General features: G+C 44.7%; 1 protein-coding gene across 5 annotated transcripts in view; it reads left to right on the top strand.

Moving 5' to 3' along the window:
* Window positions 1-27,739, top strand: part of PPP4R3B (protein phosphatase 4 regulatory subunit 3B) — a 102,991-nt gene extending 75,252 nt beyond the window's left edge. For 2 of the 5 annotated variants that reach the window (XM_045011925.1, XM_045011928.1), the window contains 4 exons: window positions 185-324; window positions 1,269-1,453; window positions 23,552-23,754; window positions 24,999-27,739. In XM_045011925.1, coding sequence (XP_044867860.1) covers window positions 185-324; window positions 1,269-1,453; window positions 23,552-23,754; window positions 24,999-25,097 — 627 coding nt within the window. In that variant the 3' untranslated portion in view covers window positions 25,098-27,739. Of the gene's footprint in view, window positions 1-184; window positions 325-1,268; window positions 1,454-1,838; window positions 2,587-23,551; window positions 23,755-24,998 lie in introns of those variants that run through there. The other 3 variants (XM_045011927.1, XM_045011929.1, XR_006578546.1) reach the window with 2 other exon arrangements.
* The last annotated feature ends 2 nt before the right edge of the window (window positions 27,740-27,741 follow it).

The following is a 27,741-nucleotide window of genomic DNA, read 5'->3' as shown; positions in this document are numbered from 1 at the left end:
TTTATTTAAATTTTTCCATGAAGAGAAATGAAGTAACTTTCTCATCTGTCATTTGCAATAATTTTTTTTCATTTTGGAAAAACGAGTTGAGTCAGATAAAGCTAATAGCCTTTACTGAAAACCTCTGATCTTCTGTATCTTACTATTACATTTGATATTTAAATATTGTTTTGTGCTTATGCAGGAAGATATCAAGTCACTTACTGCACATATAGTTGAAAACTTTTATAAGGCACTTGAATCTATTGAATATGTTCAGACATTCAAGGGGCTGAAGACTAAATACGAGCAAGAAAAAGACAGACAAAATCAGAAATTGAACAGGTACTGTATTATTTGCACATCTTGAAACTCAAACTTTTGTAATAAAATATTTTAATAGCATTTCTGGATATTCTTTCCAGAGGATTCCCCAGAGTAGTTAGATGTGTGTGGAATTACTTTATTTTTCATGTTCTCTTGTTTCCATGTTAAATTTACACAATAATCTGACTTGTAGAGCTGACCAGCTTGAATAGTAAATTGGTGGCTGAGGGTGGAAGGAATGTTTTCTGTTAGCTCATTTTAAGAAATTTTCTATCAGAGAAATTCGATTAAGGCCATGTCTACACTACCACTTACGTTAGCAAACCTTACGTCCCTCAGGGGTGTGGAAAAAAACACCCCTGAGTGACATATATTTTGCCGGCATAAATGATAGTGTACACAGCGCCATGTTGATGACAGAGCTCTCTCCTGACAGCATAGAGCAGCTACATGAGAGGTCTTACAGCGGCACAGCTGAATCGGTACAGCCTAAGCCACTGTTGGATAGTTCATAACACACACATGCATCTTGCATGTGCTCTAAAACCCTCCTGACATATTTGACATTAAACTTAAACTGTAATTTGGAGCGGGGGTTACTAGAACTTGGGTAGGGTGAAGAGTAGAATCCTCTATGAAATCTTTACTACTGACATTGTCATGCAGAGTTCGCCTTTTGGGCACTTTGATTCTTAAAAGTGTCCAGATAGAATGTACAGTCTAAATAACTAGCCTGATCTAGACTGCCTTCATCAACCCACTAAATTCATTTCAAGGCATCAAGAAATTATTTCCAGGATGAGCTAGTACAGTCTGAGTATTGTGCTTCATAGTGAGTTATACTTTTTCAGGTTGCTTCTGTGCTGCTCTTTAGCCACACTGTGTCAACCCTTCATGGTTCCTTGTCGCTGGTTTACAATTAATCAAACAAGGCTTGAATCATTTGTGGTTGTCTCTTACAGCGTCCCATCCATATTGCGTAGTAACAGATTTCGCCGAGATGCAAGAGCCTTAGAGGAGGATGAAGAAATGTGGTTCAATGAAGATGAAGAGGAAGAAGGTGAAGCTGTTGTACCTCCAATAGAGAAATCAAAACAAGAGGATGACTTTCCAGATAGTTATGAAAAGTTTATGGAAACTAAAAAAGGTAATTTATTTATAATTTCTGTTCTGCAGTACAAAACTGTTATATATCATACATCGTGTGACTTGAGATAAACAGGTGCTCCACTTTAGGTGTGCACACACCAGTGCGATTTTGTTTGGAGATTTTTGGTAACCGGGCCTGCACCTGCACCCTGTTTATGTCTTCATGGTCCAATCCAAGGGCATATGGGGGTGGGCAGACGCAACTCCTAGTTCCTTCTCAACTGCCTGTGGTTAGAGACTGAGTGTTTCTGTGTACATTAGTCTCAAAGTTTTAGCCAGCTTGCTTGTTTTATTCTTACCTTTTTTCATTTTGTTTTATTTAATTTTCCACATATGCTGTATGCTTTTGCGTGGCTTGCCCTGTTTTTGTGTTTTGCAACCAGCCACTGAGTGCCCTGCTTCACCAGTGCTAACTAGGTTTCTGTTGCAAGAGGACTTCTAAATGTTTGAAGAACCTGAATCCCCTCTACTGAGAGGTACCAAGAGGGAGCTCCTGGCAGTACTGACATGTACCCTGCTGCTGCCAAACCCGCAGATGCAAGCGTGGCTGCTAGTCCCAATGAAACACCATTACAGACACCATTAACCCCCCACTCCTTAAAACAGGGGATACCACCTCCTCAGGCGCTTGAGATCTCTGCTCAAGGTTCCACTACCTTTCCATTTGAATATCCCTCCCCTGAGATGTATACCTAGAAAGAGACTCCAGGAACCAATGACTGATCCAACACCACCTCTGGCAGGAGCACTCATGGGGTCCCTCCCCCTTCCCTTATGTCCCGTAAGACTGGACTTTCTAGAATCCTTGTGTCCTGTAGGGAGACCAGTTCTATAGAGGATACCCTTATTCAAGAGGACCCTCCAAGAGGGGCAACCACTGGTACCCCAGGATCCTCTAGAAGAATGAGAGCTGAAGAAGAGACAGTGCCATTGAACAAGTCGTGATCCTCCTCAGATGAGCAATTATGCCTCGTCTCCCATCCTGTGTCGTTTGATATCTTGCTGATAATAGATGACTTCAGGGTGCTCAGAAGCATGCTGAAGAAAAGGAATGTCAAAGCAGTCTTCTCTGAGCTCTTTCCTGAAAGGAAGACAGAAGGCAGAAGATTCTCGAAGTGAACCGCTGGCTAGGTGAGTGGTGTAAGGTGGAGGGTGTCGATTTTGTGGAACATTGGTCCACTTTCTGTGGGTAGAGGGGTCTGTATAGTTTGAATGGTCTCCACCTCAGTAGAATGGAGACCAATTTCCTCGGGGAATAGACTAACTAGAGTAGTCAGGAGGGGTTAAACTAATACTAAAGGGGGGAAATGTGGAGAACAAAATTGATCAAGGAACCAAAAACATGAAGAGAAGAAATTCTTGAATTGCCTCTAGGCTAGTGCTAGGAGCCTCAGTAGCAAATGAGTAATTGGAATTGCTCATTTATGAGCATAAATTCGATCTAGTTGGTATTACTGAAACCCAGTGCGATGATTCACACTATGGGAATGTTAGACTCAATAATTAGACAATAATTTGGAAGTATTATGTGGATAAAAGGGAAGGGGGAGTGGTACTTTTAAGTTAAAAAAAAAATGGCATTACCTGTTTGAGTCACTAATAACTTGGAAGAAAATGACCTTGAATGCTTCCAGATCAATGTCCTTAAAGCTCAAGATTACTTGGAGATTGCTATAGACCTCCAGATCACACTAGGGAACAGAATGACCACCTCCTTACACATCTGTCTCTAATGTGTGTGTGGGGATGGGAGAAGCTGCGTGATCATGTGGAACTTCAGTTTTAGTGATACATGCTTCAGGTCTCATGCTGTTAGTACTAAAACATCTTTGGAATTTCTAAACATGCATGAAAAATTCCTAACTCAAGTGTTTGCAGCCAACACGGAGGAATTCTTCTAGGTCTTGTCCTACCAAATAAACAGATACTGATCACAGAACTAAAAATTAATGAGAGCTTAGGTACAAGTTCTTCAAGTGATGTCGCTATGGGTGCTCCACTGTAGATGTGTCTGTGTCCCTGTGCTGCTGATTGGAGAACTTTAGTGGCAGTGTCCATTGGGCCCGTGCCTGGGCTGTCTCTCCTCATGCTGTGCCACGAGGCTAGCCAATGTGCATGAGCTAACTGTCCTCAGGTCCTTCTCAGCTGCCCCTGGCTAGAGATGGAGCCATTAGCAGTCAGTTAAGGCTATTGTTTTTCAGTTTGCAGTTCTTCCAGTGCTTGCTCATGTCCATTCCATGCTAGGTGTGTGGGTGGGGGTATGTGTGTGCGCCACATGCACAGTTGCTGGAGATTTTTTCCTCAGTGGTATCCGTTGGGCTGGTTCTGTTGCCCTCTGGAGTTGTGCACATATGCACTGGTATAAATGGTGCTGCAGGCCCTGCGTCCTCTGTTTTTTTTTTGTTTTTTTTACCATCTATGACGGTTGCTGGAATGACCACTCTTGCTAAGCAAGGCTCCTTTCCCAGTGGTTTGGACTTTCTCTGTTCGTATTTTATATCGTTATTGTAGTCAATGTATATAGTTCTTAGTTAGAGTTAGTGTATATATAGTAGTGTTAGTAGCTGTTCCTCTTGTCACGGGACTTTTTGCTCCAGGAGCTGGGCATGCCCCAGTCCCCAGGCTTCAAGCTGTGTCCTTTGTGCAGCAAACCGATGCCAGTTAGTGGCTCACACACTAGCTGTCTAAAATGTCTAGGCAAGTCTCATGTTAAAGTGCCAGATCTGTAGAGACTTCAAACCCTGCACAAGAAAGGATAGAGATATTCGACTGAAGGCCATTCTTGTGGAGAGCCAAGCTGTTCTGAATCAGTGCCAAGCACCCTGACATCCATGTGGAGTGCTCCCTGGGCTGGGGCTCTTCCTAGCACCGCTCTCCATCGCTGGTGCAGAGGAAGAGGCATAAGAGACAATGCACTGAGAGATGGCATTCTCCAGTGCAAAGGAGAGACAAGCAGGGTATGATTAGCATAGTGAGACCCAGGTGAGGCCACTTCCCCTCTCCAGAGCTTCTGATGGCGCCAATAACTCTGCCTAGGGTGCTGAGTCCAGTAAGGGACCCACCACCGACTCCCAGGAGCAGCTAGGAGGTCATGTATCTGCAGGCCCCTTTCCACCCAGAGGCTTTCCAGGTGGCAAAGGACCTGCTTTACCTCCCAATCCCACCAACCCCTCAAGGCCTTTCATGAGCCAACGTGACTAGGGACAAAAAGGGGCAAGATGCGGCAAGCTCCTCCGCAGCACCATCTAGGGACAAGCCCTCCCAACCAGCCCGTTGCCGGTCCCCAGTTCCCCAGCACTGCCTGGAGGAGCAAGTGGGTACTGGGCCTAAAAACCCTTCTGCCAGTGCCTGGCCACCAGGCCACTGCTTGATGCAGTGGCAGTACTGGAATCCTTGGGGATTTCTCCCTGTACACTCATACAAAGAGTACCACAGGACTCTTTGCTGCTTTTACAGATCCAGACTAACACGGCTACCCCTCTGATACTTGACACCATGCAAGGCACTGCATTTAGCCGTATGGAGTGAAAATCCATCAACCTCATGAAGAAACTTGCACAAGTACAGACAGATATCATCTTCCTTTCCAAATGCAAACGGATGGACATCATACCAAACGGACTAAAGTTGAAAAATCCACTGCTATCTACATCCTACACAGACCACAATGAGAGATTATGCCATACTCTGTCAAAGAAACTGAGGAACCATCTGATCAGCATCCTATACAGCAAACAGAAAAACATCAAAAAAGAGCTCTCCAACCTGGAGACTCTCATAAATAACCAAACTTCCATACAAACAGACTTCACTAAAATAAGACAGGAGATCTACATTACTCACTTCACCTCTCTACAAAGGAAAAAGGACTGTAAGCTGTCTAAAATCCTACCTGCCACATGGGGCCACAACAGTGGTACCCCTAACCCACCCAGCAATATCGTCAATCTATCCAACTACACACTCAGCCCAGCAGAAAAGTCTGTCCTATCTCGGGGACTCTTTCTGCCCTGTCACCCCCACAAACATGATACAGTTCTGCAGTGATCTGGAAGCCTATTTTTGCCGTCTTGGACTCAAAGAATACTTTCAGGATAACACTGAACAGCCCACTGATACAGTCACCTTCCCACAACAGCACAAGAAGAACTCCACATGGACTCCTCCTGAGGGTCGAAATGACAGTGCTTCCACTGACTACACAGGCAGAAATTGTGGAAAAACATCATCACTTGCCTCATAACCTAAGTCCTGCAGAACGCAATGCCATCCACAGCCTCAGAAACCACCCTGACATTATAATCAAAAGAGGCTGATAAAGGAGGGGCTGTTGTCATCATGAACAGGTCTGACTACCAAAAGGAGGCCGCCAGACAACTCTCCAATACCAAATTCTACAGGCTACTTCCCTCAGATCCCACTGAGGAATACACTAAGAAACTGCACCATCTACTCAGGACACTCTCTACACTAACACCGGAACAAATCAACATACCCTTAGAGCCCCAGCCAGGGTTATTCTATCTACTACCCAAGGTCCACAAACCCGGAAATCCTGGACGCCCCATCATCTCGGGCATTGGCCCTCTCACTAAAGGACTGTCTTGATATGTGGACTCTCTGCCCAGACCCTATGCCACCAGCACTCCCAGCTATCTCTGTGACACCACTGATTTCTTGAGAAAACTACAATGCATTGGTGACCTTCCAGAAAACATCATCCTAGCCACCATGGATGTAGAGGCTCTCTACACAAACATCTCACACACAGATGGAATACAAGCTGTTAGGAACAGTATCCCTGATGATGCCACAGCACAACTGGTTGCTGAGCTCTGTGCCTTTATCCTCACATACAACTATTTCAAATTTGATGACAATATATACCTCCAGATCAGTGGCACTGCTGTGGGCACCCGCATGGCCCCACAATATGCCAACATTTTTATGGCTGACCTGGAACAACGCTTCCTCAACTCTCGTCCACTCACGCCCCTTCTCTACCTACGCTACATTGATGACATCTTCATCATCAGGACCCATGGGAAGGAGAGACTGGAAAAATTCCACCATGATTTCAACAGCTTCCACCCCACCATCAACCTCAGCCTGGACCAGTCTACACGGGAGGTCCACTTCCTAGACACCACGGTGCAAATAAGTGATGGTCACGTTAACACCACCCTATGCCGAAAACCTACTGACCGCTATACCTACCTTCATGCCTCCAGCTTCCATCCCGGGCACACCACAAGATCCATTGTCTACAGCCAAGCACTGAGGTACAACCGCATCTGCTCCAACCCCTCAGACAGAGACTAACACCTACAAAATCTTCACCAAGCATTCTCAAAACTACAATACCCGCACAAAGAAATAAGGAAACAGATCAACAGAGCCAGACGTGTACCCAGAAGCCGCCTACTGCAAGACAAACCCAAGAAAGAAACCAGCAGAACTCCACTGGCCATCACACACAGTCCCCAGCTAAAACCTCTCCAACGCATCATCAGGGATTTACAACCCATCCTGGACAATGATCCCACACTTTCACAGGCCTTGGGTGGCAGGCCAGTCCTCGCCCACAGACAACCTGCCAACCTGAAGCTTATTCTCACCAGTAACTGCACACTGCACCATAGTAACTCTAACTCAGGAACCAATCCATGCAACAAACCTTGATGACAACTCTGCCCACATATCTACACCAGCGACACCATCATAGGACCTAACCAGATCAGCCACACTATCACCGGTTCATTCACCTGCACGTCCACCAATGTAATATACACCATCATATGCCAGCAATGCCCCTCTGCTATGTACATTGGCCAAATTGGACAGTCCTTACGGAAAAGGATAAATGGACACATCAGATATTAGGAATGGCAATATACAAAAACCTGTAGGAGAACACTTCTGGACTTTAGCAAAGCTTTTGATACAGTCTCCCACAGTATTCTTGCCAGCAAGTTAAAGAAGTATGGGCTGGATGAATGGACGGTAAGGTGGATAGAAAACTGGCTAGATGGTCGGGCTCAACGGGTAGTGATCAATGGTTCCATGTCAGCTCAGGGGCAAAGTCTTCTACTCCTGGTATTTCCTAATAGTGAAGGCGAAAGGGCTCATAAAGGGCTGCTCCAAGGAGCAGGTGGAGACCCAGGTGTCGTTCATCAGGCGGACCTTTCTCGATCTCGGCCTCCTCTTGAACGAAGCCAAGTCCACCCTGTCTCCGATGCAACGAATAGAGTTCATAGGAGCAGTTCTGGACTCCACCCACGCCAGAGTGTACCTGCCGGAATCCAGGTTCCGTGCGATTTCCGAGCTCATCCTCGGACTGCACCGCGCCCCGATTACCACGGCGCGAGTTTGCCTCCGGCTGTTGGGTCACATGGCAGCGTGCACCTATGTGGTAGACCATGCCAGACTCCGGCTTCGCCCGCTACAGTCCTGGTTAGCGACAGTTTATCGCCCGTCCAGGGACCCCTTGGACTCAGTGGTGTCCATTCCCCGCTTGGTGCTAACTCGATGCGGTGGTGGCTCGACCCACAGAAAGTGTGCATGGGTGTCCCCTTCGCTGCCCCTCAGCCCTCCATCTCCCTGGTAACGGATGCCTCGGATCGGGGTTGTGGAGCGCACCTGGGACACCTCAGGACGCAGGGCTTGTGGTCGCCGGAGGACCTCGAGTTGCATATCAATGTAAGGGAGCTGAGAGCGGTTCGCCTGGCTTGTTTGACCTTCCGGTCCCACCTGGCCGGCAGATGTGTTTCAGTCCTCTCGGACAACACGTCGGCAGTCTTTTATATCAACAAACGGGGGTGCACGCTCCTCTCCCCTGTGCAGGGAAGCCCTCGCGCTGTGGGATTTCTGCGTCCACAATGCTACCCACCTGACGGTGTTCTACCTTCCGGGGGAGCAGAACGGTTTGGCGGACACCTTCAGCCGCTCGTTCCGGGGTCACGAGTGGTCCCTCCGATGGGATGTGGTACGCTCAATTTTCTAGCTCTGGGGCTTTCCTTTGTTAGACGTGTTCGCCTCAAGGGAAAACAAAGTGCCGACGGTTTTGCTCCCTCCTGGGCCGCAGTCAGGGGTCTCTGTCGGACACCTTCCTACAGTCTTGGGGGGGTTGGTCTGCTCTACGCCTTTCCTCCGATCCCCCTGATACACAGGGTGATTTTGAAGATTCGCAGGGATCACGCACGGGTAATCTTGATAGCTCCGGCGTGGCCACGCCAGCATTGGTACACGTCACTCCTGCACATGTCCGTTCAGGCGCCCCTGACGCTGCCCCTGCTTCCGGACCTGATCACGCAGGACCGGGGCTCTCTCTGCCACCCGAACCTCGAGTCCCTTCACCTCACAGCATGGATGCTCCATGGCTGAACCCGGTGGAGATGCAGTGCTCCCAGCAGGTCAGACAAGTGCTGCTTGGTAGTAGGAAACCGTCAACTAGGGCCACCTACCTGGCCAAATGGAAGCGCTTCTCCATATGGTCGGGTCAGCGAGGTCACAATCCGCTGGGGGTCCCAATCCCCATTGTCCTAGACTATTTGCTCCACCACAGACAACTGGGCCTCTCCCTCTCCTCGATTCATGTTCACTTGGGACCTGAACTTGGTCCTCTCGGGACCTCCCTTTGAGCCTCTGGCTTCGTGCTCCCTGTTGTACTTGTCGTATAAGACCGCCTTCCTGGTGGCGATCACCTCGGCCAGGAGGGTGTCGGAGCTCAGGACGTTAACACCTGAGCCCCCGTACACTGTCTTCTGTAAGGACAAGGTCCAACTTAGACCTCACCCGGCTTTCCTAACCAAGGTTGTCTCACAGTTCCACATGGGTCAAGATATTTTTCTCCCGGTGTTTTATCCGAAACCACACTCTTCCAATGAGGAACGGAGGTTACATTCCCTGGATTTCCGCAGGGCCTTGGCTTTTTACATCGAGCGTACCAAGCCGTTCAGATGCTCAACTCAGCTCTTCATCGCAGTGGCGGATAAGATGAAGGGGCTCCCGGTCTCCTGTCAGCGAATCTCTTCGTGGATCGCGACCTGCATCCGGGAATGCTACCGTATAGCTAAGACCCCTGTCCCTCCAGTCACGGCCCACTCCACTAGAGCGCAGGCCTTCTCTGCGGCGTTCCTGGCTCAGATCGTGACTCAGGAGATTTGTAGAGCGGCCACGTGGTCCTTCATCCACACATTCTCGTCACACTACGCCATCACGCACCAGGCTAGGGATGATGCAGCCTTCGGTCGTGCAGTACTCCAGTCAGCAGTGATCTCCGACCCCGCCACCTAAGGTTAGGCTTGTGAGTCACCTACTTTGAATGGACATGAACAACCACTCGAAGAAGAAAAAACGGTTACCCACCTTTTAGTAACTGTTGTTCTTCAAGATGTGTTGTTCATGTCCATTCCAATACCCACCCTCCTGCCCCTCTGTCGGAGTGCTGGCAGGAAGGAACTGAGGGGGTGGAGGGTCGGCGGGCCCCTTTATAGGGCGCCGTAGTCGCGCCACTCCAGGGGGCGCCAGGGCCGACCCTATGGATGCTGCTAGGGGAAAATCTTCCAGCTGGCGTGCACGCGGCGCGCGCACACCTACTTTGAATGGACATGAACAACACATCTCGAACAACAGTTACTAAAAGGTGGGTAACCGTTTTTTTTCTCGGCCCCCTTGTAATTCTGTATTGTCAACTGTTGGGTTGAATTTTTGTATTGAAAAACTGCTAGAGCTGCATCGGGAATCCTTTAAAGAGGGACAGTTAGTATCAAAAACTTTGTTACAATCGTCCTTTGACACTGCTGATACAGCAGCTAGGTCTATTTCCACAGTGTTGGTGATGCGACTGACATCATGGCTCTGTTTGTTGGGATTTGCAAAAGAGGTGCAGTCCACAGTGGAAGTTCTTCCTTAGGGCACAAAAGTCTTCACCGAAAAGATGGACGCCTCCCTTCATTACCCATAAGGATTCCAGGACTACCCTAAAGTTACTTGGAATGTATACTCTGGGGCAAAAAAGGTGTTTTAGTTCCCAATCTCAACACAGACCATATGCGGCTCTATATCAACCTCAGCACCATTACAAACTGCAGAGAGGAAAAGGGAAATTCCCAAAGTGCAAACAGTCTGGTCCACAAAACTTGTCCCAACTTCTTGCATCTAAACATTTTTGATGGGCAGGTTGAGGCACTGTGAGACCACTCTCCACAACTGACGCAATCGACCCTGGTTGTATACCCATTTGTCCACCAACTGATAGTGTTCCGCAGTTCTTGGGAACGCATAATGTCAGATCAATGGCTTTTACAGATCGCCCAATCTGGTGGTTCCATCCATTTCACCTTCCTTCCCTGTCCCTCTTCAGGAACCCTTTTCATGAGAATTTACTACAACAGGCGATAGATCACCTCTTCCAGTTAGGAGCCATAGAATCAGTACCTCAGTATCTGCGAGGCAAGAGATTCTACTCTTCATAATATCCAAAAGAAAGGGAGGTTGGAGACCCTTACTGGACCTCAGAGCTGTCAACAAGTTTGTCAAGGCTCAGAAGTTCAAGATGGTCATTCCAACTTTTGAAACAGGGAGACTGATTTTTGGCCCTCATCCTCCAGGATGCCAGTTTTCACATCTCGATCCTACCGGCTTACAGACGATTTCTCAGATTCACTCTTGGACATGGCCATTATCAATACAGTGTCTGTCATCAGCCACGAGACCTTTTTCCAAAGTTCTCTGTGGTAGCTACTCACGCTTGCAAGTGATAATGATTTGCCCATACCTGGAGACTGTCTCCTCAGAGCCTGATATCTCCAGGAGGGCCCACAAAGCTGTTGACACTATGATACACTTGTTCACAGAACCGAGTTTACAGATCAACACCCAGAAGTCAACTCTCACTCCAGTTCAACACTTAGAATCCGTAGAGGCTAACTTAGACATCCTACAGGCCAAAGCCCTCCTACCTCAACATAAGTTCCTATCTCTGGTTTCACTCACAGGCACCATTCAGTACAGTCCATGGATACCAGCCAGACTCTGCCTCTAACTCCTAGGACATATGGCAGCAGGCATGGGAGAGATACCACATGCCAGACTCCATATTTGATACCTCCAACTATGGTTTAATTCGGTTTACAGACCAAACAGGGACGGGCTGGACAAACCTCTGTCACTACCCACCATAATTAAAAACTCCTTAAACTGGTCGAAGGACCTGACCAATCTGTGCAAAGGGATCCCCTTCTCATACGTCACTATTGTTGCTCCTTACCACCAACACATAACTCATAGGGTGGAGTGCATATTTAAATTGCCTCACGACTCAAGGTAAATTGTCACCTATGGAGATGTCTCTACACCTCAATCTCTAACTGAGTGTGGTCACGAATCCCTACACCCATTTCCTCCTGCTGATTGCAGGATCAAATACAAAGATCTTAACAGACAACGTAGCCTGCATGTACTACATCAACCATCAGTGGGGGTGGGGAAGCATGTCACCCTCTCTATGCGTGGAGGCAATGAGACTATGGAACTGGTGCATTTCTCACGTCACTTTGTTCGCGGCTAACCTTTTGGACGTGCAAAACTCTATAGTAGACAACCTCAGTCGCAGATTCCTGCACAACTTGTTCAAGAAATGTCCATGCTACTGCTCCAGGGTGGGGATGGGACAGCACTCTCTGGACAATGCTCCTCTTCTTGCTTGGGACAAGGACCTTTATGCCTTTTTTCTGTTTTCCTCTTCTGCTGAGGGTCCTGTTAAAAATAAAAAGGAACAGAGCTCCTGTCATCCTGATTGCTCCTGCTTGGCTGAGACAGACCTGATATCCTGACCTGACACAGCTCGCAACGTGCCAAAGGTCTCTCTCCCAACTTTTCTGCACCTCCTTTCACAAGCCCAGGAGTGTACCCTACATTCCAACTGGGGATTCTCTGCCTCAAAGCATGGCTCCTGCTTAGTTCCAGCATCTAGAACAGGGGTCTCAAACTCAATTTGCCTTAGAGCCAGTGCCAGTCCTCAAATCCTCCCAGTCAGCCAATAATGTCACTGAAGATGGTGTTCAGAAGAGAAAATGTTTATATTGTATTTATTTTTAATTTCTTAAAAAATAATAAAGTTGTTCTGTCAGTTTATTGACGTTTGGCCTCCGTGACTGAGCAGTTGAAACCTTCAGGATTGCAGCAAGGTGTGCATCAGATAGTTGTGTTCGGTATTTTGACTTGTTTATATTCATTGTGGGGGAAAAAGTGATGCCTCCACGGCTGCCTCTGCCTGACAACTAATGATATCTCTGTCCCTCTCCCCCAGCCAATGGGAGCTGTGGGGGGCAGTGCATACGTTGGACATTGTCTGAGGCGTATCTGCCTGCGTCTCTCCTCCCATCTCTCCTTCACAGGCTGCAGTGTAGAGGTTCTTGGGAGGCAGATGGCCTGCAGGCCAGGAGTTTGAGACCCCTGATCTAGAAAGTTCATGCTCAAAGGAAAATACAAGAGGCTACATTACACAGTAGAAAGTCCTCCACACTACATACTTACCTGCAGAAATGGTCCAGGTCTCGGATATGGTGCACATCCCAACAAATATATCAGCAACTCTTCCATATAATCTAGAATATGCTCTGACCCTTAAAGTCAGGATTATCCCTAAAATCTCTTAAAGGTCTTTCTAGTAGCTATTATAGCTGGGATACTTGATGCTGTCACACCCAACCACTAAAAGGTTCATTATGGTTATAATAAACCTCTTCCCTCAACCTCGTCTCTATACCCCATGTGGGACCTAAATCTGATACTGAAAGGGCTGACTAGACCCCTCTTTGAACCCATGGCCACCTGTTCACTAACATCAATTAAAATGGCATTCTTGATCGCTATTACCTCAGCCAGAAGAATAGGAGAGAGAGCAGCTTTGAGGGCGCCCCCCCCTTTCACATCCAAAATTCATCCCTAACGTAACCTCTCCATTTCACATGATTCAATTGATTCACCTTCCAGTCTTCTACCCCCAAGCCTCACTGTGACAATAGGGAGGCTATACTACATATCCTAGATGTTAGGAGAGTCTTGGCCTTCTACCTGGATAGGACAAAAGTCTTCAGGAAGTCTGAGACTTTTCCTTTCTGTGGTGAAAAGCTCCAAGGGCTCTCTAAGTGGGTCTTGAATTGCTACCAAATTCATAATGTGACACCCCCCACACCCCCAGACTCAATCTGTACATTTTCCACAAGGTCAGTCTCCTCATCCGTCGCTTTTTTCCAAGGATGTTCCTCTCACAGAGATCTGCAGAGCGGCGACAGGGTGTCAGTCCATACTTTTGCAGAACGTTATGTGATCACTGGACACTCGGCCCCCGATGCCATCTTTGGCTCTACAGGACTTGACCCAACTCCAAAGCCCCTTCAAAAGGGGTGCTGCTCGGGAGTCACCTACAGTGGAGCACCCATAGGGACACTACTCGAAGAAGTTATCTTGTGCAGTAACGATGGTTCTTCGAGATGTGTCCCTATGGGTGTTCCACAATCCACCCTCCTCCCCTCTACTTTGGAGTTCTCCTTTTATGACTGCAATAGAGAAGGAACTGAGGACAGTTAGCTTGCTAGCGCTGTCTAGCCTCGTGGTGCAGCACGAGGAGAGACAGTCCAGGTCCAGGCACAGGCCCAATGGACACGGCTATCGAAGTTCTCCAATCAGCAGGATTGACACACCTACAGTGGAACACCCATAGGGGGACACATCTCAAAGAACCATCATCACTGCACAATGTGAATAACTTCTTATCATGACTTGATCACATTTATAACGTGCAAGCAAAATGAAGTCCTGACCAGTAATATATATACTTGATGCTTTAATAGAACCAGTTTTACAAAGCTGAAAATAGTTGAGCCAAATCAGCTGGGAGGAAGAATTTAATCAGGAAAACGAGTAATTTGGAATAATTTAAGAACATTTTACTAGATGTCCAAACAGCACAAATGAGGGGAAAAAGCCATACTGGTTAAAAAATCAACATGGTTTAGAGGGAAAGTGAAGGCAGCTATATATAGATATATATCTATACACTCACAGATAAATAGAAGAAAGGGAAAGTTGATAGTAATGAGTATGTCAGAAGTTAGGCATCATAGAAAATTCATAAGGGAAGCCAAGGGACACAAGGAGAACTCTGGCCAGCAGAATTAAGGACAGTAAGGAGGAATTTTTAAAATATATTAAGAACAAAAAGAATCCTCTAGTCACATTGGTCCATCACTAGATGGAAATTGTAGAATTATCAACAATAATGCAGGAAAGGCAGAAGTATTCAATAAATATTTCTGCTCTTTATTTGGAGGGAAAACAGATTATATAGTCTTGTCATGTGGTGATAACTTTCCATTGCATTAGTATCTCTGGAGGATGTTAAACAGAAGCTACTAAAGTTAGACATATTTAAATCAGCAAGTCCAGATAACTTGGATCCAAGAGTTTTTTAAAAGCTGGCTGAGGCTGTCTCTGGACTGTTAATGTTTGTTTTCAGTCAGTCTTGGAGTAGTGGGGAGGTTTCAGAAGACTGGAAGAAAGCTAATGCTGTGCTAGGTTTTAAAAAGTGTAAATAGGATGGCCCTGGTAATTACAGGCTTATCAGCCTGAAATCTATCTTGGGCAAGATAATGGAGCAGCTGACATGGGACTCAGTTAATAAAGAATTAAAGGGAGTTAATGTAACTAATGTAAATCAACACTAGTTATGGAAAATAAATCCTGTCAAATTAACTTGATAACTTTTTTTTGATGAGAGTACAAATTTTGTTGATAAAGGTAATAGTGCTGACATGATAGACTGCATGACATTTCCATTAAAAAACCAGAACGATATAAAATTGATATGGACCACATTAAATGGATTAAAAGCTCGTTAACTGAAAGGTGTCCAAATGTAATGGTAAATGGAGAATCATTGTCAAACTTGTTTCCAGTGGGAGCCCACAGAGATCAGTTCTTGGTCCTATGCTATTTAACATTTGCATCAGTGACCTGGAAGAAAACATAAAATCATCACTGATAAAGTTGCAGATGACGCAGAAATTCGAGGAGTGGCAAATAATGAAGCGGACAGGATTCAGAGTAATCTGAATCACTTAGTAAACTGGGCACAAGCAAACAATACGCATTTTAATACACCTTATTGTAAATATATACATCTAGGAACAAAAAATGTTCTCTCCTGGGAAGCAGTGATTCTGAAAAAGATTTGGGTATTGTAGGGAACATGAGCTCCCTGTGTAATGCTGTGGCCAAAAAATCTAATGCGATCCTGGGATGCATAAACGGGAATCTTGAGTAGAAGTAGAGAAATTATTTTACCTCTATATTTGGCACTGGTATGACTGCTGCTGTAATACTGTGTCTAGTTCTGGTTCCTACTATTCAAAAAGGAGTTTGATAAATTGGAGAGGTTCAGCTCCCAGACTATTGCACTGGGCCGCACAGTATGGGGAGGAGGGGACCTGCCCTCTGTGGAGAAAGAAGTGGTTCAGGACTATTTAGAAAAGCTGGACGAGCACAAGTCCATAGGGCCAGATGTACTGCATCCGAGGGTACTAAAGGAGTTGGATGTGATTGCAGAGCCATTGGCCATTATCTTTAAAAATTCATGGCGATTGGGGGAGTCCTGGATGACTTGAAAAAGGCTAATGTAGTGCCCATCTTTAAAAAAGGGAAGGAGGATGATCTGGGGAACTACAGGCCTTTAAGCCTCACCTCAGTTCATGGAAAAAACATGGAGCAGGTCCTCAAGGAATCAATTTTGAAGCACTTAGAGGAGAGGAAAGTGATCAGGAACAGTCAGAATGGATTCACCAAGGACAAGTCATGCCTGACTAACCTAATTGCCTTCTGTGATGAGATAAGTGGCTCTGTGGATAAGGGGAAAGCAGTGGACGTTTTTATTCCTTGACTTTAGCGAAGCTTTTGATATGGTTTCCCACAGTATTCTTGCTAACAAGTTAAAGTAGTATGGGCTGGATGAATGGACTATAACATGGATAGAAAGCTGGCTACATCATCTGGCTCAATGGGCTGTGATCAATGGTCGGTCCTGGGGCCGGTTTTGTTAAATATCTTTATTAATGATCTGGAAGATGGGGTGGATTGCCCCCTCAGCAAATTTGCAGATGACCCTAAACTGGGAGGAGTGGTAGATACGCTGGAGGATAGGGATAGGGTCCAGAGGGACCTAGACAAATTAGAGGACTGGGCCAAAAGAAATCTGAGGTTCAACAAGGACAAGTGTAGAGTCCTGCACTTAGGATGGAAGAATCCCATGCACTGGTACAGACTAAGGACCGAATGGCTAGGCAGCAGTTCAGCAGAAAAGGACCTAGGAGTTACAGTAGACGAGAAGCTGGATATGAGTCAACAGTGTGCCCTTGTTGCCAAGAAGGCTAACGGCATTTTGGGCTGTATAAGTAGGAGCATTGCCAGCAGATCATTCCCCTCTTTTCAGTATTGGTGAGGCCTCATCTAGAGTACTGTGTCCAGTTTTGGTGTCTCCCCCCCCCCATTACAGAAAGGATGTGGACAAATTGGGGAGAGTCCAACAGAGGCAACTAAAATGATTAGGGGATTGGGGCACATGACTTATGAGGAGAGGCTGAGGGAACTGGGCTCTTACTGCAGAAGAGAAGCGTGAGGGGAGGATTTGCTAGCAGCCTTCAACTACCTGAAGGGGGGTTCCAAAGAGGATGGAGCTAGGCTGTTCTCATTGGTGGCAGATGACAGAACAAGGAGCAATGGTCTCAAGTTGCAGTGGGGGAGGTCTAGGTTGGATATTAGGAAACACTATTTCACTAGCAGGCTGGTGAAGCACTGGAATGGGTTATCTAGGGAGGTGGTGGAATCTCCATCCTTAGAGGTTTTTAACGCCCGGCTTGACAAAGCCCTGGCTGAGATGATTTAGTTGGTGTTGGTCCTGCTTTGAGCAGGGGCTTGGAGTAGATGACCTCCTGAGGTCTTTTCCAAACCTAGTCTTCTATGATTCTATGATACTCCACTTAGGAAGGAATAATTAGTTGCACACATACAAATGGGAAATGACTGCCTAGGAAGGAATACTGCAGAAAGGGATCTGGGGGTTATAATGGATCACAAGCTAAATGAGCCAACAGTGTAGCACTGTTGCAAATAAAGCAAACATCATTCAGGGATGCATTAGCAGGAGTATTGTAAGCAAGACACAAGAAGTAATTCTTCCGCTCTACTCTGCGCTGAGAGAGCCTCACTGGAGTATTGTGTTGAGTTCTGGGCCCCACATTTCAGGAAGGATGTGGACAGATTGGAGAAGGTCCAGATTAAAGGTCTAGAAACATGACCTATGAGGAGAGATTGAAAAAAATGGCTTTGTTTAGTCTGGAGATGAGAAGACTGAGAGGGAACATAACAATTTTCAAATATGTAAAAGGTGGTTACAAGAAGGACAGTGAAAAATTGTTCTCGTTCACCCCTGAGGATAGGACAAGAAGTAAGGGGGTTAAATTGCAGCAAGTGGGGTTTAGGTTGGACATTAGGAGAAAATTCCTGTCAGGGTAGTTAAGCACTGGAATAAATTGCCTAGGGAGGTTGTGGATTCTGTTGGTAGTGGTTTTTAAGAGCAGGCTAGATAAACGCCTGTCAGGGATGGTCTAGATAATACTTAGTCTTGCCGTGAGTGCAGGAGACTGGACTTAGAAGACTTCTCGAGGTCTTTCCAGTCCTACACTTTTATGATTAAATACTATGTACCCTCCAACGGCTCGGAATACCACTGCTCCCATGCCACCCCAAATTTCATGGTAGTCAATGCTATAAATGAGAGAGACAGACAACATTGCTCCAGATCAACTGCTCACAACAAGAAGGCCCCAAGCTCTTCAGCAATGCCATGGATGATTCCCTTCACTAATTGAAGGACTCTAGAGTAACTCTCTACTCCCTGGACATCTGTGCAGAGAAAATTCATCAGGTCACAGCCAAACTGTCTCACCCAGTCCAATACGAAACCTTTCAAAGAATCATACAACTGTCCAAGAAGAGGCCTGGATTCCACAAGAAGGGCCCATCATCTTCTGTCATCTTTCAGTAAGCAACTTCTAACAATCTGTTTTGGCTGTTCATTTGAAGGTCATGAGTTCTTCCATCATCTGGGTCATATGTTCACCACCCTCCTGCTATACTCCTCCCCACATCTCCCCCAGTGATAGCTTGAAAAAGGAAAGACTTTCTTGGGAGAACATCACATTAGACAGATGCTAGAAGTCATTACATTACATCTCTTCAGATCCATCCTCCTCCACTCCCCTTCTTTTCCCTTTTCAGGGACCCTTCTCACAAGGGACTCCTAACGCAGGAGTTACAATCCCTCCTGCTGGAGGTGATCAGACTAGTTCCCCATCTTTCATCAGGAAAAGGTTCTACTCCAGGTACTTCTTGGTACCCAAGAGGAAAGGATGATGGAGACCAACGGTGGACCTCAAGACTCTGAACACATTCATTCTATGACAGAGGTTCAGAATGGTAACCCTAGCAACAATAATACGATGTCATATCAGGGGACTGGTTTGTGGCCCTTGACATTCAGGATGTGTATTTTCATATAGCAATGCATCCAGCTCGCAGATGTGTACTTCAGTTTGTCATTGGTAGCGACCACTATCAGTATTGAGTGCTTCCCTTTGGCTTTTCAGCTGTGCCAAGGGTCTTTACAAAGGTCCTCTCGGTCATTGTAACCCATCTGCAGCAAAAGGGAATAGTAGTCCTCCCGTCTGGACGAATGGCTTCTCAAAGGTCATTCCTTCCCCGAGGTACAATCAGCAACCAACATTCTTTGGGGCTGTTACCCCCCCCAAAATGGATTTTGGGACACTCCTGTAATAACCTCCCTAATACCCCGTTAGTCTGTTCTTCCGAAAGTATGAGTTTCCAGGGTTGTTAAGGAAACTCCGAGGACGCAGATATAACTTTCCAATAAGGTGATTGACACCGGAGGTATATTTTCCAAAACAAAGTGTCTTATTAAAGTAACTAATCCTACTGCAGTATACCATATATACTCGTTCATTAGCCTATTTGTTTATAAGCCGGCCCCCCAAAATGGATAGATAAAAATAGCAGAAACTGTATGACCCTTTCATAAGCTGACCCTATATTTCAGGGGTTGGAAAACTTTGGGTCCCGGCCCGTCAGGGTGAGGCGCTGGCGGGTCGGGACGTTTTGTTTACTTGGCGTGTCTGCAGGCATGGAGTCCCTCAGCTCCCTGTGGCCGCAGTTTACCATTCCCTGCCAATGGGAGCTGTACGAAGTGGCACCACTTCCCGCAGCTCCCATTGGCTAGGAATGGCGAACTGTAGCCACAGAGAGCGGAGAGGCTCCATGCCTGCAGACACTCCAGGTAAACAAAAAGACAATGTATTAGATATTCAATTCAATGATTCCATAGAACAGGAGTCGGCAACCTTTCAGAAGTGGTGTGCCAAGTCTTCATTTATTCGCGGTAATTTGAAGTTTTGTGTGCCAGTAGTCCATTTTACATTTACAGGGGCCAGTGGATGGAACCTCAGACTGGCAGCAGGCTGAACGGACCAGTGGCTGGGACCCTTGGCCGGCAGCGGGCTGAGCGAGGCCAGCGGCCGGGACCCCGGCTGGGGTTCCGTCTGCCAGCTCCTGCCAGATGGGGTCTCGGCCCCTGGCCCCATTCAGCGTGCTGACGGCCTCGGGTTCCATCCATCAAGGCCGGCGGCGGGGACACCAGGCTGGCAGCAGCATGTCACAGTAAATCAGCTCGTGTGCTTGCCTTTGGCACGCGTGCCATAGATTGCCAACCCCTGCCATAGAGTTTAAAACCATCAAATTTTGGAGTAGACCCGTTTATAAGCCGACCCCTGCTCTTTGATGTGTCATTTTTTTACCAAAAACATTAGTCTTATGAACGAGTATATATGGTAATCTAAAAATAGAAGTCAGACACAAATCCCTAATTGCAAATTAGCATACAATTTAAATGATTCTAAGCAAAGCACTTTGCTACAAATGGCCAATTTGTAACAAATCGCTGACTGCTCATAAATTATACATTAATTGCAACTTATGTAAAATTTAATAACAATATTTCATGCATTCTTATTAACGCACACATATATTTCAAGCATACACATTACATACTATGCTAGACTACACTACACTAAAAATTATATTTAAAAGCTGGCAGACTTACTTTATAAATCCTTTGGTATCCTTTAATTGCTGTTACTACTTTTTATAAATCTTTTGGAGTTCTTTAATCATGGTTGCTGCTCTGCTCTGGTCAGTCAGCTTCGTTTTGTTCTGGTCGTCTTCTCTGTCTCTACACTAGGCCTTGTCTACACTACAGGGAAAAGTCAATCTGAGCTACGCAATTTGAGTTATGTCAATAGCATAACTCAAGTCGAAGTAGCTTAGATCTACTTACCGCGGGGGCCACACTACGCGATGTCGACGGGAGACGCTCTCCCATTGACTCCCCTTACTCTTCTCGATCTGGTGGAGTACAGGATTCGATGGGAGAGCGATCTGCGGTCGATGTAGCCGGTCTTCACTAGAGCCACTAAATCGACTGCCAGTGCATTAATTGCTGCATGTCGATCCCCCGTGGTAAGTGTAGACAAGCCCACAGTTTCTGATCATTCTTTAGCAGCTCTCCTTGCTGGCTTCCAGTTTCTTCATCCGTCTTCCCCTGACCGCTTTCCTCGACGGCTCCTGACTGACTGACTGACTGCCAGCACAGTCTTTTTATACTGTTCTAATACGCATTACTCATCTTCCTCTCTCAGAAGAGGCAGCCCCAAATTGGCCTAAGTCAGATCAGACTGAGGCAGCTTGACCTTTCTGTCCCCCCTTTTGTTCTGCACATGCTCAATTTTGCTGTTTACTTCAGAGTTATGATTCTGCTGACCCACTCACCTACTGGGCCTTTTGCCAGAGCGCCATCCTAGCACTCCTGAACATTCTGCCAATTAACTGAACTTTTCATCCTGTGTTAGGACTGCGCCTGCTCAAGATCTGCAGCTTTCATCTTAGAGTAGATTAGCTCCTGCTTACTCAGAATACAGATCAAGCAGACAAAATGGAGGCTGGAGAATTTCTCTAGTAATAGGGCTGCTGAACTTGCCTGAGTCCCTCTCTCCACTTGCCTCTGACAGCAGACCTACTGTCCCAAGAATTGGGGACAATAACTCGTCCCAATCTCTCCATGTTACATCTCAAGCCCTGGGTCCTCAATGGCTCTCAGGTGTAGAAATGGATTGTTCTTTTTAAACACAGAATGTGCTGTTGAATAGTAGGAAGCCCTGTGCAAGAAAGACTTGCCTGCAAAAGTAGAAGCAATTTTAGTCCTGCTGCAGCAGGCATCATCTCATTCTAATTCACATTTCACTCTTATAGTAGAGTACCTACTGAATTTAAAAACCTTGGGTTTGTCACTGAGCTCCATCAAAGTCCGCCTGGCTGCTATTTTAGCTTTTCATATACTGATTTGAGGGGTTTTCAGTATTCTCATTCCCTACTATTTCAAGGTTTATTAAGGGTTTAACCAAACTTTTTCCTCATACCAGAGGTCCTGCTCTCTGTTGGGACCTTGAACATAGCTCTTAACTAGAGAAAATACTCTTCCAGCCCATACCAAACTGAACTTTCCTCATTTGTCCTTCAAAACCTCATTTGTCGCAGTCATCACTTTGACTAGAAAGGTTAGGGGAGTTGGGAACCCCTGTGGCAGATCCAGCCTGCCCAGTATTTTTACTGGGACATGGTGACTCTACATGCCCATTCCTGCTTCCTGCCCCAGGTGTTGTCAGACTTCCACATCAACCAGGATGTTCAGTTGCAAATCTTCCACTCCAGACCTCACGTTTCAAAGGAAGACCTAGTCTTCACACTATAGGCTTAAGAAGAGCCCTCACATTCTACCTCAAAAGAACTAGGCCCTTCAGAGCCTCTCCTAGTCTTTTTGTCTCTTTCACATATAGGACAATGGGAGCCCCTTTTCACCCAAAGACTGTCAAAATGGGTTTCAGGGTGCATTTTGGCATGTTATGAAGCTTTTTGAGTGCGTGAACTCACACACCGAAGGAGGGTGACTGCCCAGGCAACTTCTGTTACTCTGCCTAAAATCATACCCATTGCTGCAGACATTTGTAAAGCTGCCACCTGGTTGTGCTTGCATACTTTTCCCCAGCACTGTGCTATCGGACGTGCTTCCAGGGCAGATGCAGCCTTTGATGGATCTGTTCTTGAATCAGTACTAGATCTAGTTTGGGCACTCTTCAGAAGTCCCTTAAAGTGGAGCACTGATAGGAACAACAACTTGAAGGAGGAGTGGTTACTTACTTGTACAGTAACTGTAGTTCTTCAAGATGTTTTGTTCCTGTGGGTGTTCTTCCACCTGTCTTCCATCCCCTCTACTTCGAAGTTCTTGGCTCTGGCCAGATTTCGTGATGGAGAGGGAACAGGAAGTCCACCCTCCCCTATATGCCCTCAGATAAGAGCACAAGGCTATATAGGGCACTGGTGCAGAACCCATGAACCAAAAATCTCCAATTGAAAGTGCACAGGCATGTATGTACCTAAAGTGGAGCACTCATAGGGACAAAATACCTTTAAGAACCATTTGTTTTGTTCTCTAAATTCTAAGCAAAAATATATTTTTTTTATTCTAATCGGTAAATAAAATGTTAATAGCTTTTGAGAACAAGATTAGAACTAGAAACTCCTTCAATTGCCAGTTTGGTTAATTTTCTCCAAAAGATGCTGTTGATTTGAAGTTTCATGTTTGCAGGGTGAATTAGACTCATTTCTATATTCTTACCAAACACTCCTGATTGGCCAGATTTACCTTTGCTTGACCTGCTTAGTCTGGTCCTATATTTAGGACATTGATTCCATTCCCCCTTCTTTGGAAGATGCCTTTCAGCAGCTGTTCAGTTTAAATTCCTCTGTTTTCTGGGTTGCAGTGTGTGTGTGCGCAACATATTGTAAGGTGACTTTTTCAAAGGGGGTGTAGATTTGTGTATAATTGATGTATATTAAAATGTTTGTCCTTCAGCTAAAGAGAGTGAAGACAAAGAGAATCTCCCAAAAAGGACTTCTGCGGGTGGATTCAAATTCACTTTTTCCCACTCTGCCAGTGCAGCTAATGGAGCAAATAGTACAAACAATAAATCTGTAGCAGCTCAGACATCACCAGCAAGTTCTAATGGTTCCTCTTCAAAGAACACAAACTTGACTACAGCAGTAACAGCCGCTAAGGTGAGAGAACTTGCATTTGTAAAAGCAGACATCCCCCTACTCCAGAAAGAGTAAGAGTATGAGTTTTTCATCTTTGTAACACGTTAATGAAACCATACTTATTTGTACTGTTAAGTCCTATATTGTGTGACAATAGAAACAAGGCTGAGGGCAGTCTCTTGGATGGACCAGTTAAGGATAAAATATTTCAAGTCCAGTCACATTTTACTAATTTTTGGGGAGCGTAAAAACACTTTCTTTTAGCAATTCCAAGCTCTTGTAGATTTTACCAGCTAGAATCACCAATCTTGCATTTCCAGCTGACACGAGGGGCTCAAATTCCCAAGTATTAAACAAGCTGTTAGTCATGGCAGGAGTCTTAAGATATTGAGAGAACCAGATTTCCTTTGTCTCAACGGAAACATTTTTTCTTATTGTTTTTTGAGATGTGGCATTAACAAGACACTCTGATTGTTTCCTCTGAACAATGGAACCACAGTTATGAAATTCATGCTAATACCTTTAAGCAGACACACACAGGACTTGGATGGTACTTAGTTGAAGACTCATATTACAGTGAGAGACCAGTGGTTAATTTCTAGTCAACTCATTACCTTATCCCCAAGCTCTTGCGGCAAATAGTAGCATCATTTTCACCAGTTTCACTTATTCACCTTAGGTGGAGGAAGAGGAGTGTTTTTAGAATGAGAATTCATCAGACCCTCCGCCTAGAGGATAGATCACTGTGCTTATATGGCTTTTAAAAAGGGAGAAGTATAAATTGGATTGAGGGGTGAGATGGGGATCCTCAGGACTCTAAGAAGGAAATAATGGACACTCATAAAAGATAGTAGGATTAAAGATTTTTAAATAGTGTGAGACCGTTTAAATTCACAGTGGAAAAACAGTTTTCAATACTAGTATTTTCCTTGATTTTATACAGAAAATATAATCCTACTTCGATATGTTGGAAGACTTACATTATAGGTCAGCCTGGGTCCAAGTACTTCATTGCTGACAACTTTCCTCAACAAATGACTGTTAGACATCTTATCATTTTCTGTTTCATATGTTCAGACACTCTGTAAGCTTTTTTTTATTGCAGTTGGAAGTCTGTAAACCTACTGCACGCCATCCTAATACACTAATCTTCTGAAGCTGTTTCCTAGACAGCTGATCAAGGGGGATCTGGTATTTTCATTACAGCTGTGCATTTCTGGGAGATGAATTTTTTCAAATATGAGGTTTTCTTTTTTTTAAATCGGCAGGGAACTCTAGTTGGCCTAGTGGATTATCCAGATGATGAAGAGGAAGAGGAAGAAGAGGAGACATCCCCAAGGAAAAGACCTCGTCTTGGTTCATAAAAACATTGAAATAAATTTATATTGTGAGGTCTTAAATGCTGCAACTGTTCAAAGAGCTAAAAAGAGTCTGAATCAGAGAGCTTTCTCCCTTGAATATATAAGATAATACAAGGAGTAGCAAAAGAAACTCAGTATATCAGTGAGAAAGGTTTAGTTCTGCAAACAGGCTTCCAAGGAACTTAATCTCTTTCTAGTAAAATAAGGAGTCTGCCATTCAGTTGGGAGGGGTTGGGGGGGAGGGTTAGTAATCAGAACCTGGATGACAGCTTCTCAGCAAGGAAAGTCTCAGGTTTTGGGAGGGTACTGGGAGGGAGGAAGTTGTGGTTAACAATTTTTAATATTGCAGGGTTTCTCCAGTGTGTAACAGATCTAGAAAAAAAAATGTAAAGCTTCAGTTGTAAACCCAGTAATCTTAATTTTGTAATGGTGCTGTCCATTTTGTTCTTTTAGCAATTGCCTCTTTTTTTAAAAAATGAAGGGAAAATAATTCTATTTCCATAAAAATAAATTCAGATTTTGGGACCATTAGTTGCAAATTTAATGAAATATCTGACAGATGGAGTGGGGAGCTTCCGGAATAACAGTGCATGTTGAGTTGTAAAAAACATGAACTTTTCAACTCACATTTTGAAGAGGAGGAAAAAAGCAAGCTGGATAATGGACAGTTCAGTTAATTTGATTGTTTGTTTTTTAAACTGGATATCCAGCAATATCTATGCCAAGGATTGGTAGCTTCGAAAAAGATCTCCAGAAACTGCTAACATCAATAAACTAGTACTTTAAACTACACACTAAGTACAGCTAGCAGTTTTTCAGGTGATAGAAGATACTGAATTGAGTCACTTTCTGCTTTATTAGTGAAGCTCTTTTCCTTGAGCAGCAGGTGCATTTTTGCATTTGTAGGTTTAAATTGTGTAATTGAGGTGGTTATAAGAAACACTAACAAGGGTTTTGAAAAGTGGCATTTAACACCCAGAAGCCATTTTGGACCAAGATGGAATTATTACTAACAATATACCAGTCTATGTTTGAGGCAGAATCAACATGCAGCATCTGAACTCGGGTGTAATATGAAAGCTGCTTTTTAAAGAGTAAAAGCACATTCCATGTATGTAAACTAATTGCAACCAAAAAAAAAAAATTGATGGAGGTAAACAGTTTAAGAGGTTTTATTTTCAAAGAGCAGCAAGTGAATTGTAAATATTTTAATGTTAGTTGCCCCTATATGATCTGAGATCATGCTGAAGTGAGGGGGAAAAAACCCACCAAACTACAATTAATGTCAGAGATGTTAAACTATGAAACCAGCTGCAAACCACCACATAGATCACTCTTGTAATATGTGTTATGGGTCCATTTCTCCTGGAATAGTTTAAACTGAAACAGGTTTACCTGTTTTGGAGATTTTGTAGTTAATTTTAAGTTTAGCTATTGTTTGGAAAATATGGACTGTCTGTGTAGATATGAAGTATAGTTTTTTCCATAAAACAGAAGTTTATTTTGTATTAAAATACCACTGTACTTGTTTTACACCATTTGTATACATGTGGTGATATTAATGCTGAACTGTAACATTCAGGAATTAAAATGTGACCCTGTAATTCCATAATTATTGCTTTTGTTTGGTTTGTTGTACATGGTAAGTTAACTCATAATTTTGGAATGTGGCCATTTTAAAGTATTCTTTAATAAGACAAACTATTCATGCAGTTTAAAAAAAAATTATATACCACTAGATCAAATACCAACCAGAATGCAGGCGTTCTTACCAACCAGTAACCTAGATACAAAGCATTCTGATTGATGATAATTAATACGGGTGGACCTGGGGGAATTATTGTTGCCCCTTATGGGCTCCAGGCAATCAAGAATGTGGCCTCTCCTCTTACCCATTTGGTAAGAGAGCCTCCAACTCAAAGGCAGTGACTAGGGAAGCTGGTTCAAGTGTGAGTGGAATATCATCACCATATGCTTGCTCTCCAGATCTTCATTTTATTTTTTCCTGACAAGTCGTGTCTCTCCATGCTTAAAGATGACAATTTCCTACAACGTTATAGTTACCACTAAGAAGGCTCCAAAGTGATGCAGTGTGTGTGCGCCTTTCTCCTTCAGAGGCTGAAAACATCACCTGACCTCAACCCAATTTTTTTTCTAATAAAAATTATCCTAAACAAAGTTCTTTGATTAAAAAGTGTTGGTTTTTCATTTTTTCCCCTGTAACTTTTCCTTTCTGAAGAAGTGCCAAGAGCTTTGATACATTCAGACCAGTTCATGAGCCTTTATTCTATAGCAAATATGTGAATGTTGTGAAATTTGTATAGTTACTCTAGAAGAATAAAACTATATGAAGAGACATTTGATGTCATCTTAAGGTTTGAACATTTTTTTATTAAAACTTTTTAAACCCCCTTTGGAGTGTAACATATGGAGCTCCCCCTCAAACTAGCTAATATCCAGGGTCACCTGCCTCAGGCAAAGATTCTTTTATCTGTGATTTATTATATGCTGTCTGCATTCGGCTAGGGGACAGACACATTCTAATGCCTGGGGCCCCTCCACTACAGATTTAAAAAAAAAATTACATCTGCCAACATGTATCGGTTATAAATACTATTTTAATAAAAAGTTACATGAAATTTTGATT

Source organism: Mauremys mutica, chromosome 3, assembly GCF_020497125.1.
Source record: "Mauremys mutica isolate MM-2020 ecotype Southern chromosome 3, ASM2049712v1, whole genome shotgun sequence".
NCBI classification, from domain to species: Eukaryota; Metazoa; Chordata; order Testudines; family Geoemydidae; genus Mauremys; species Mauremys mutica.
Note: the sequence above shows the minus strand (reverse complement) of the source record. Positions and strands in the feature narration are given on the sequence as shown.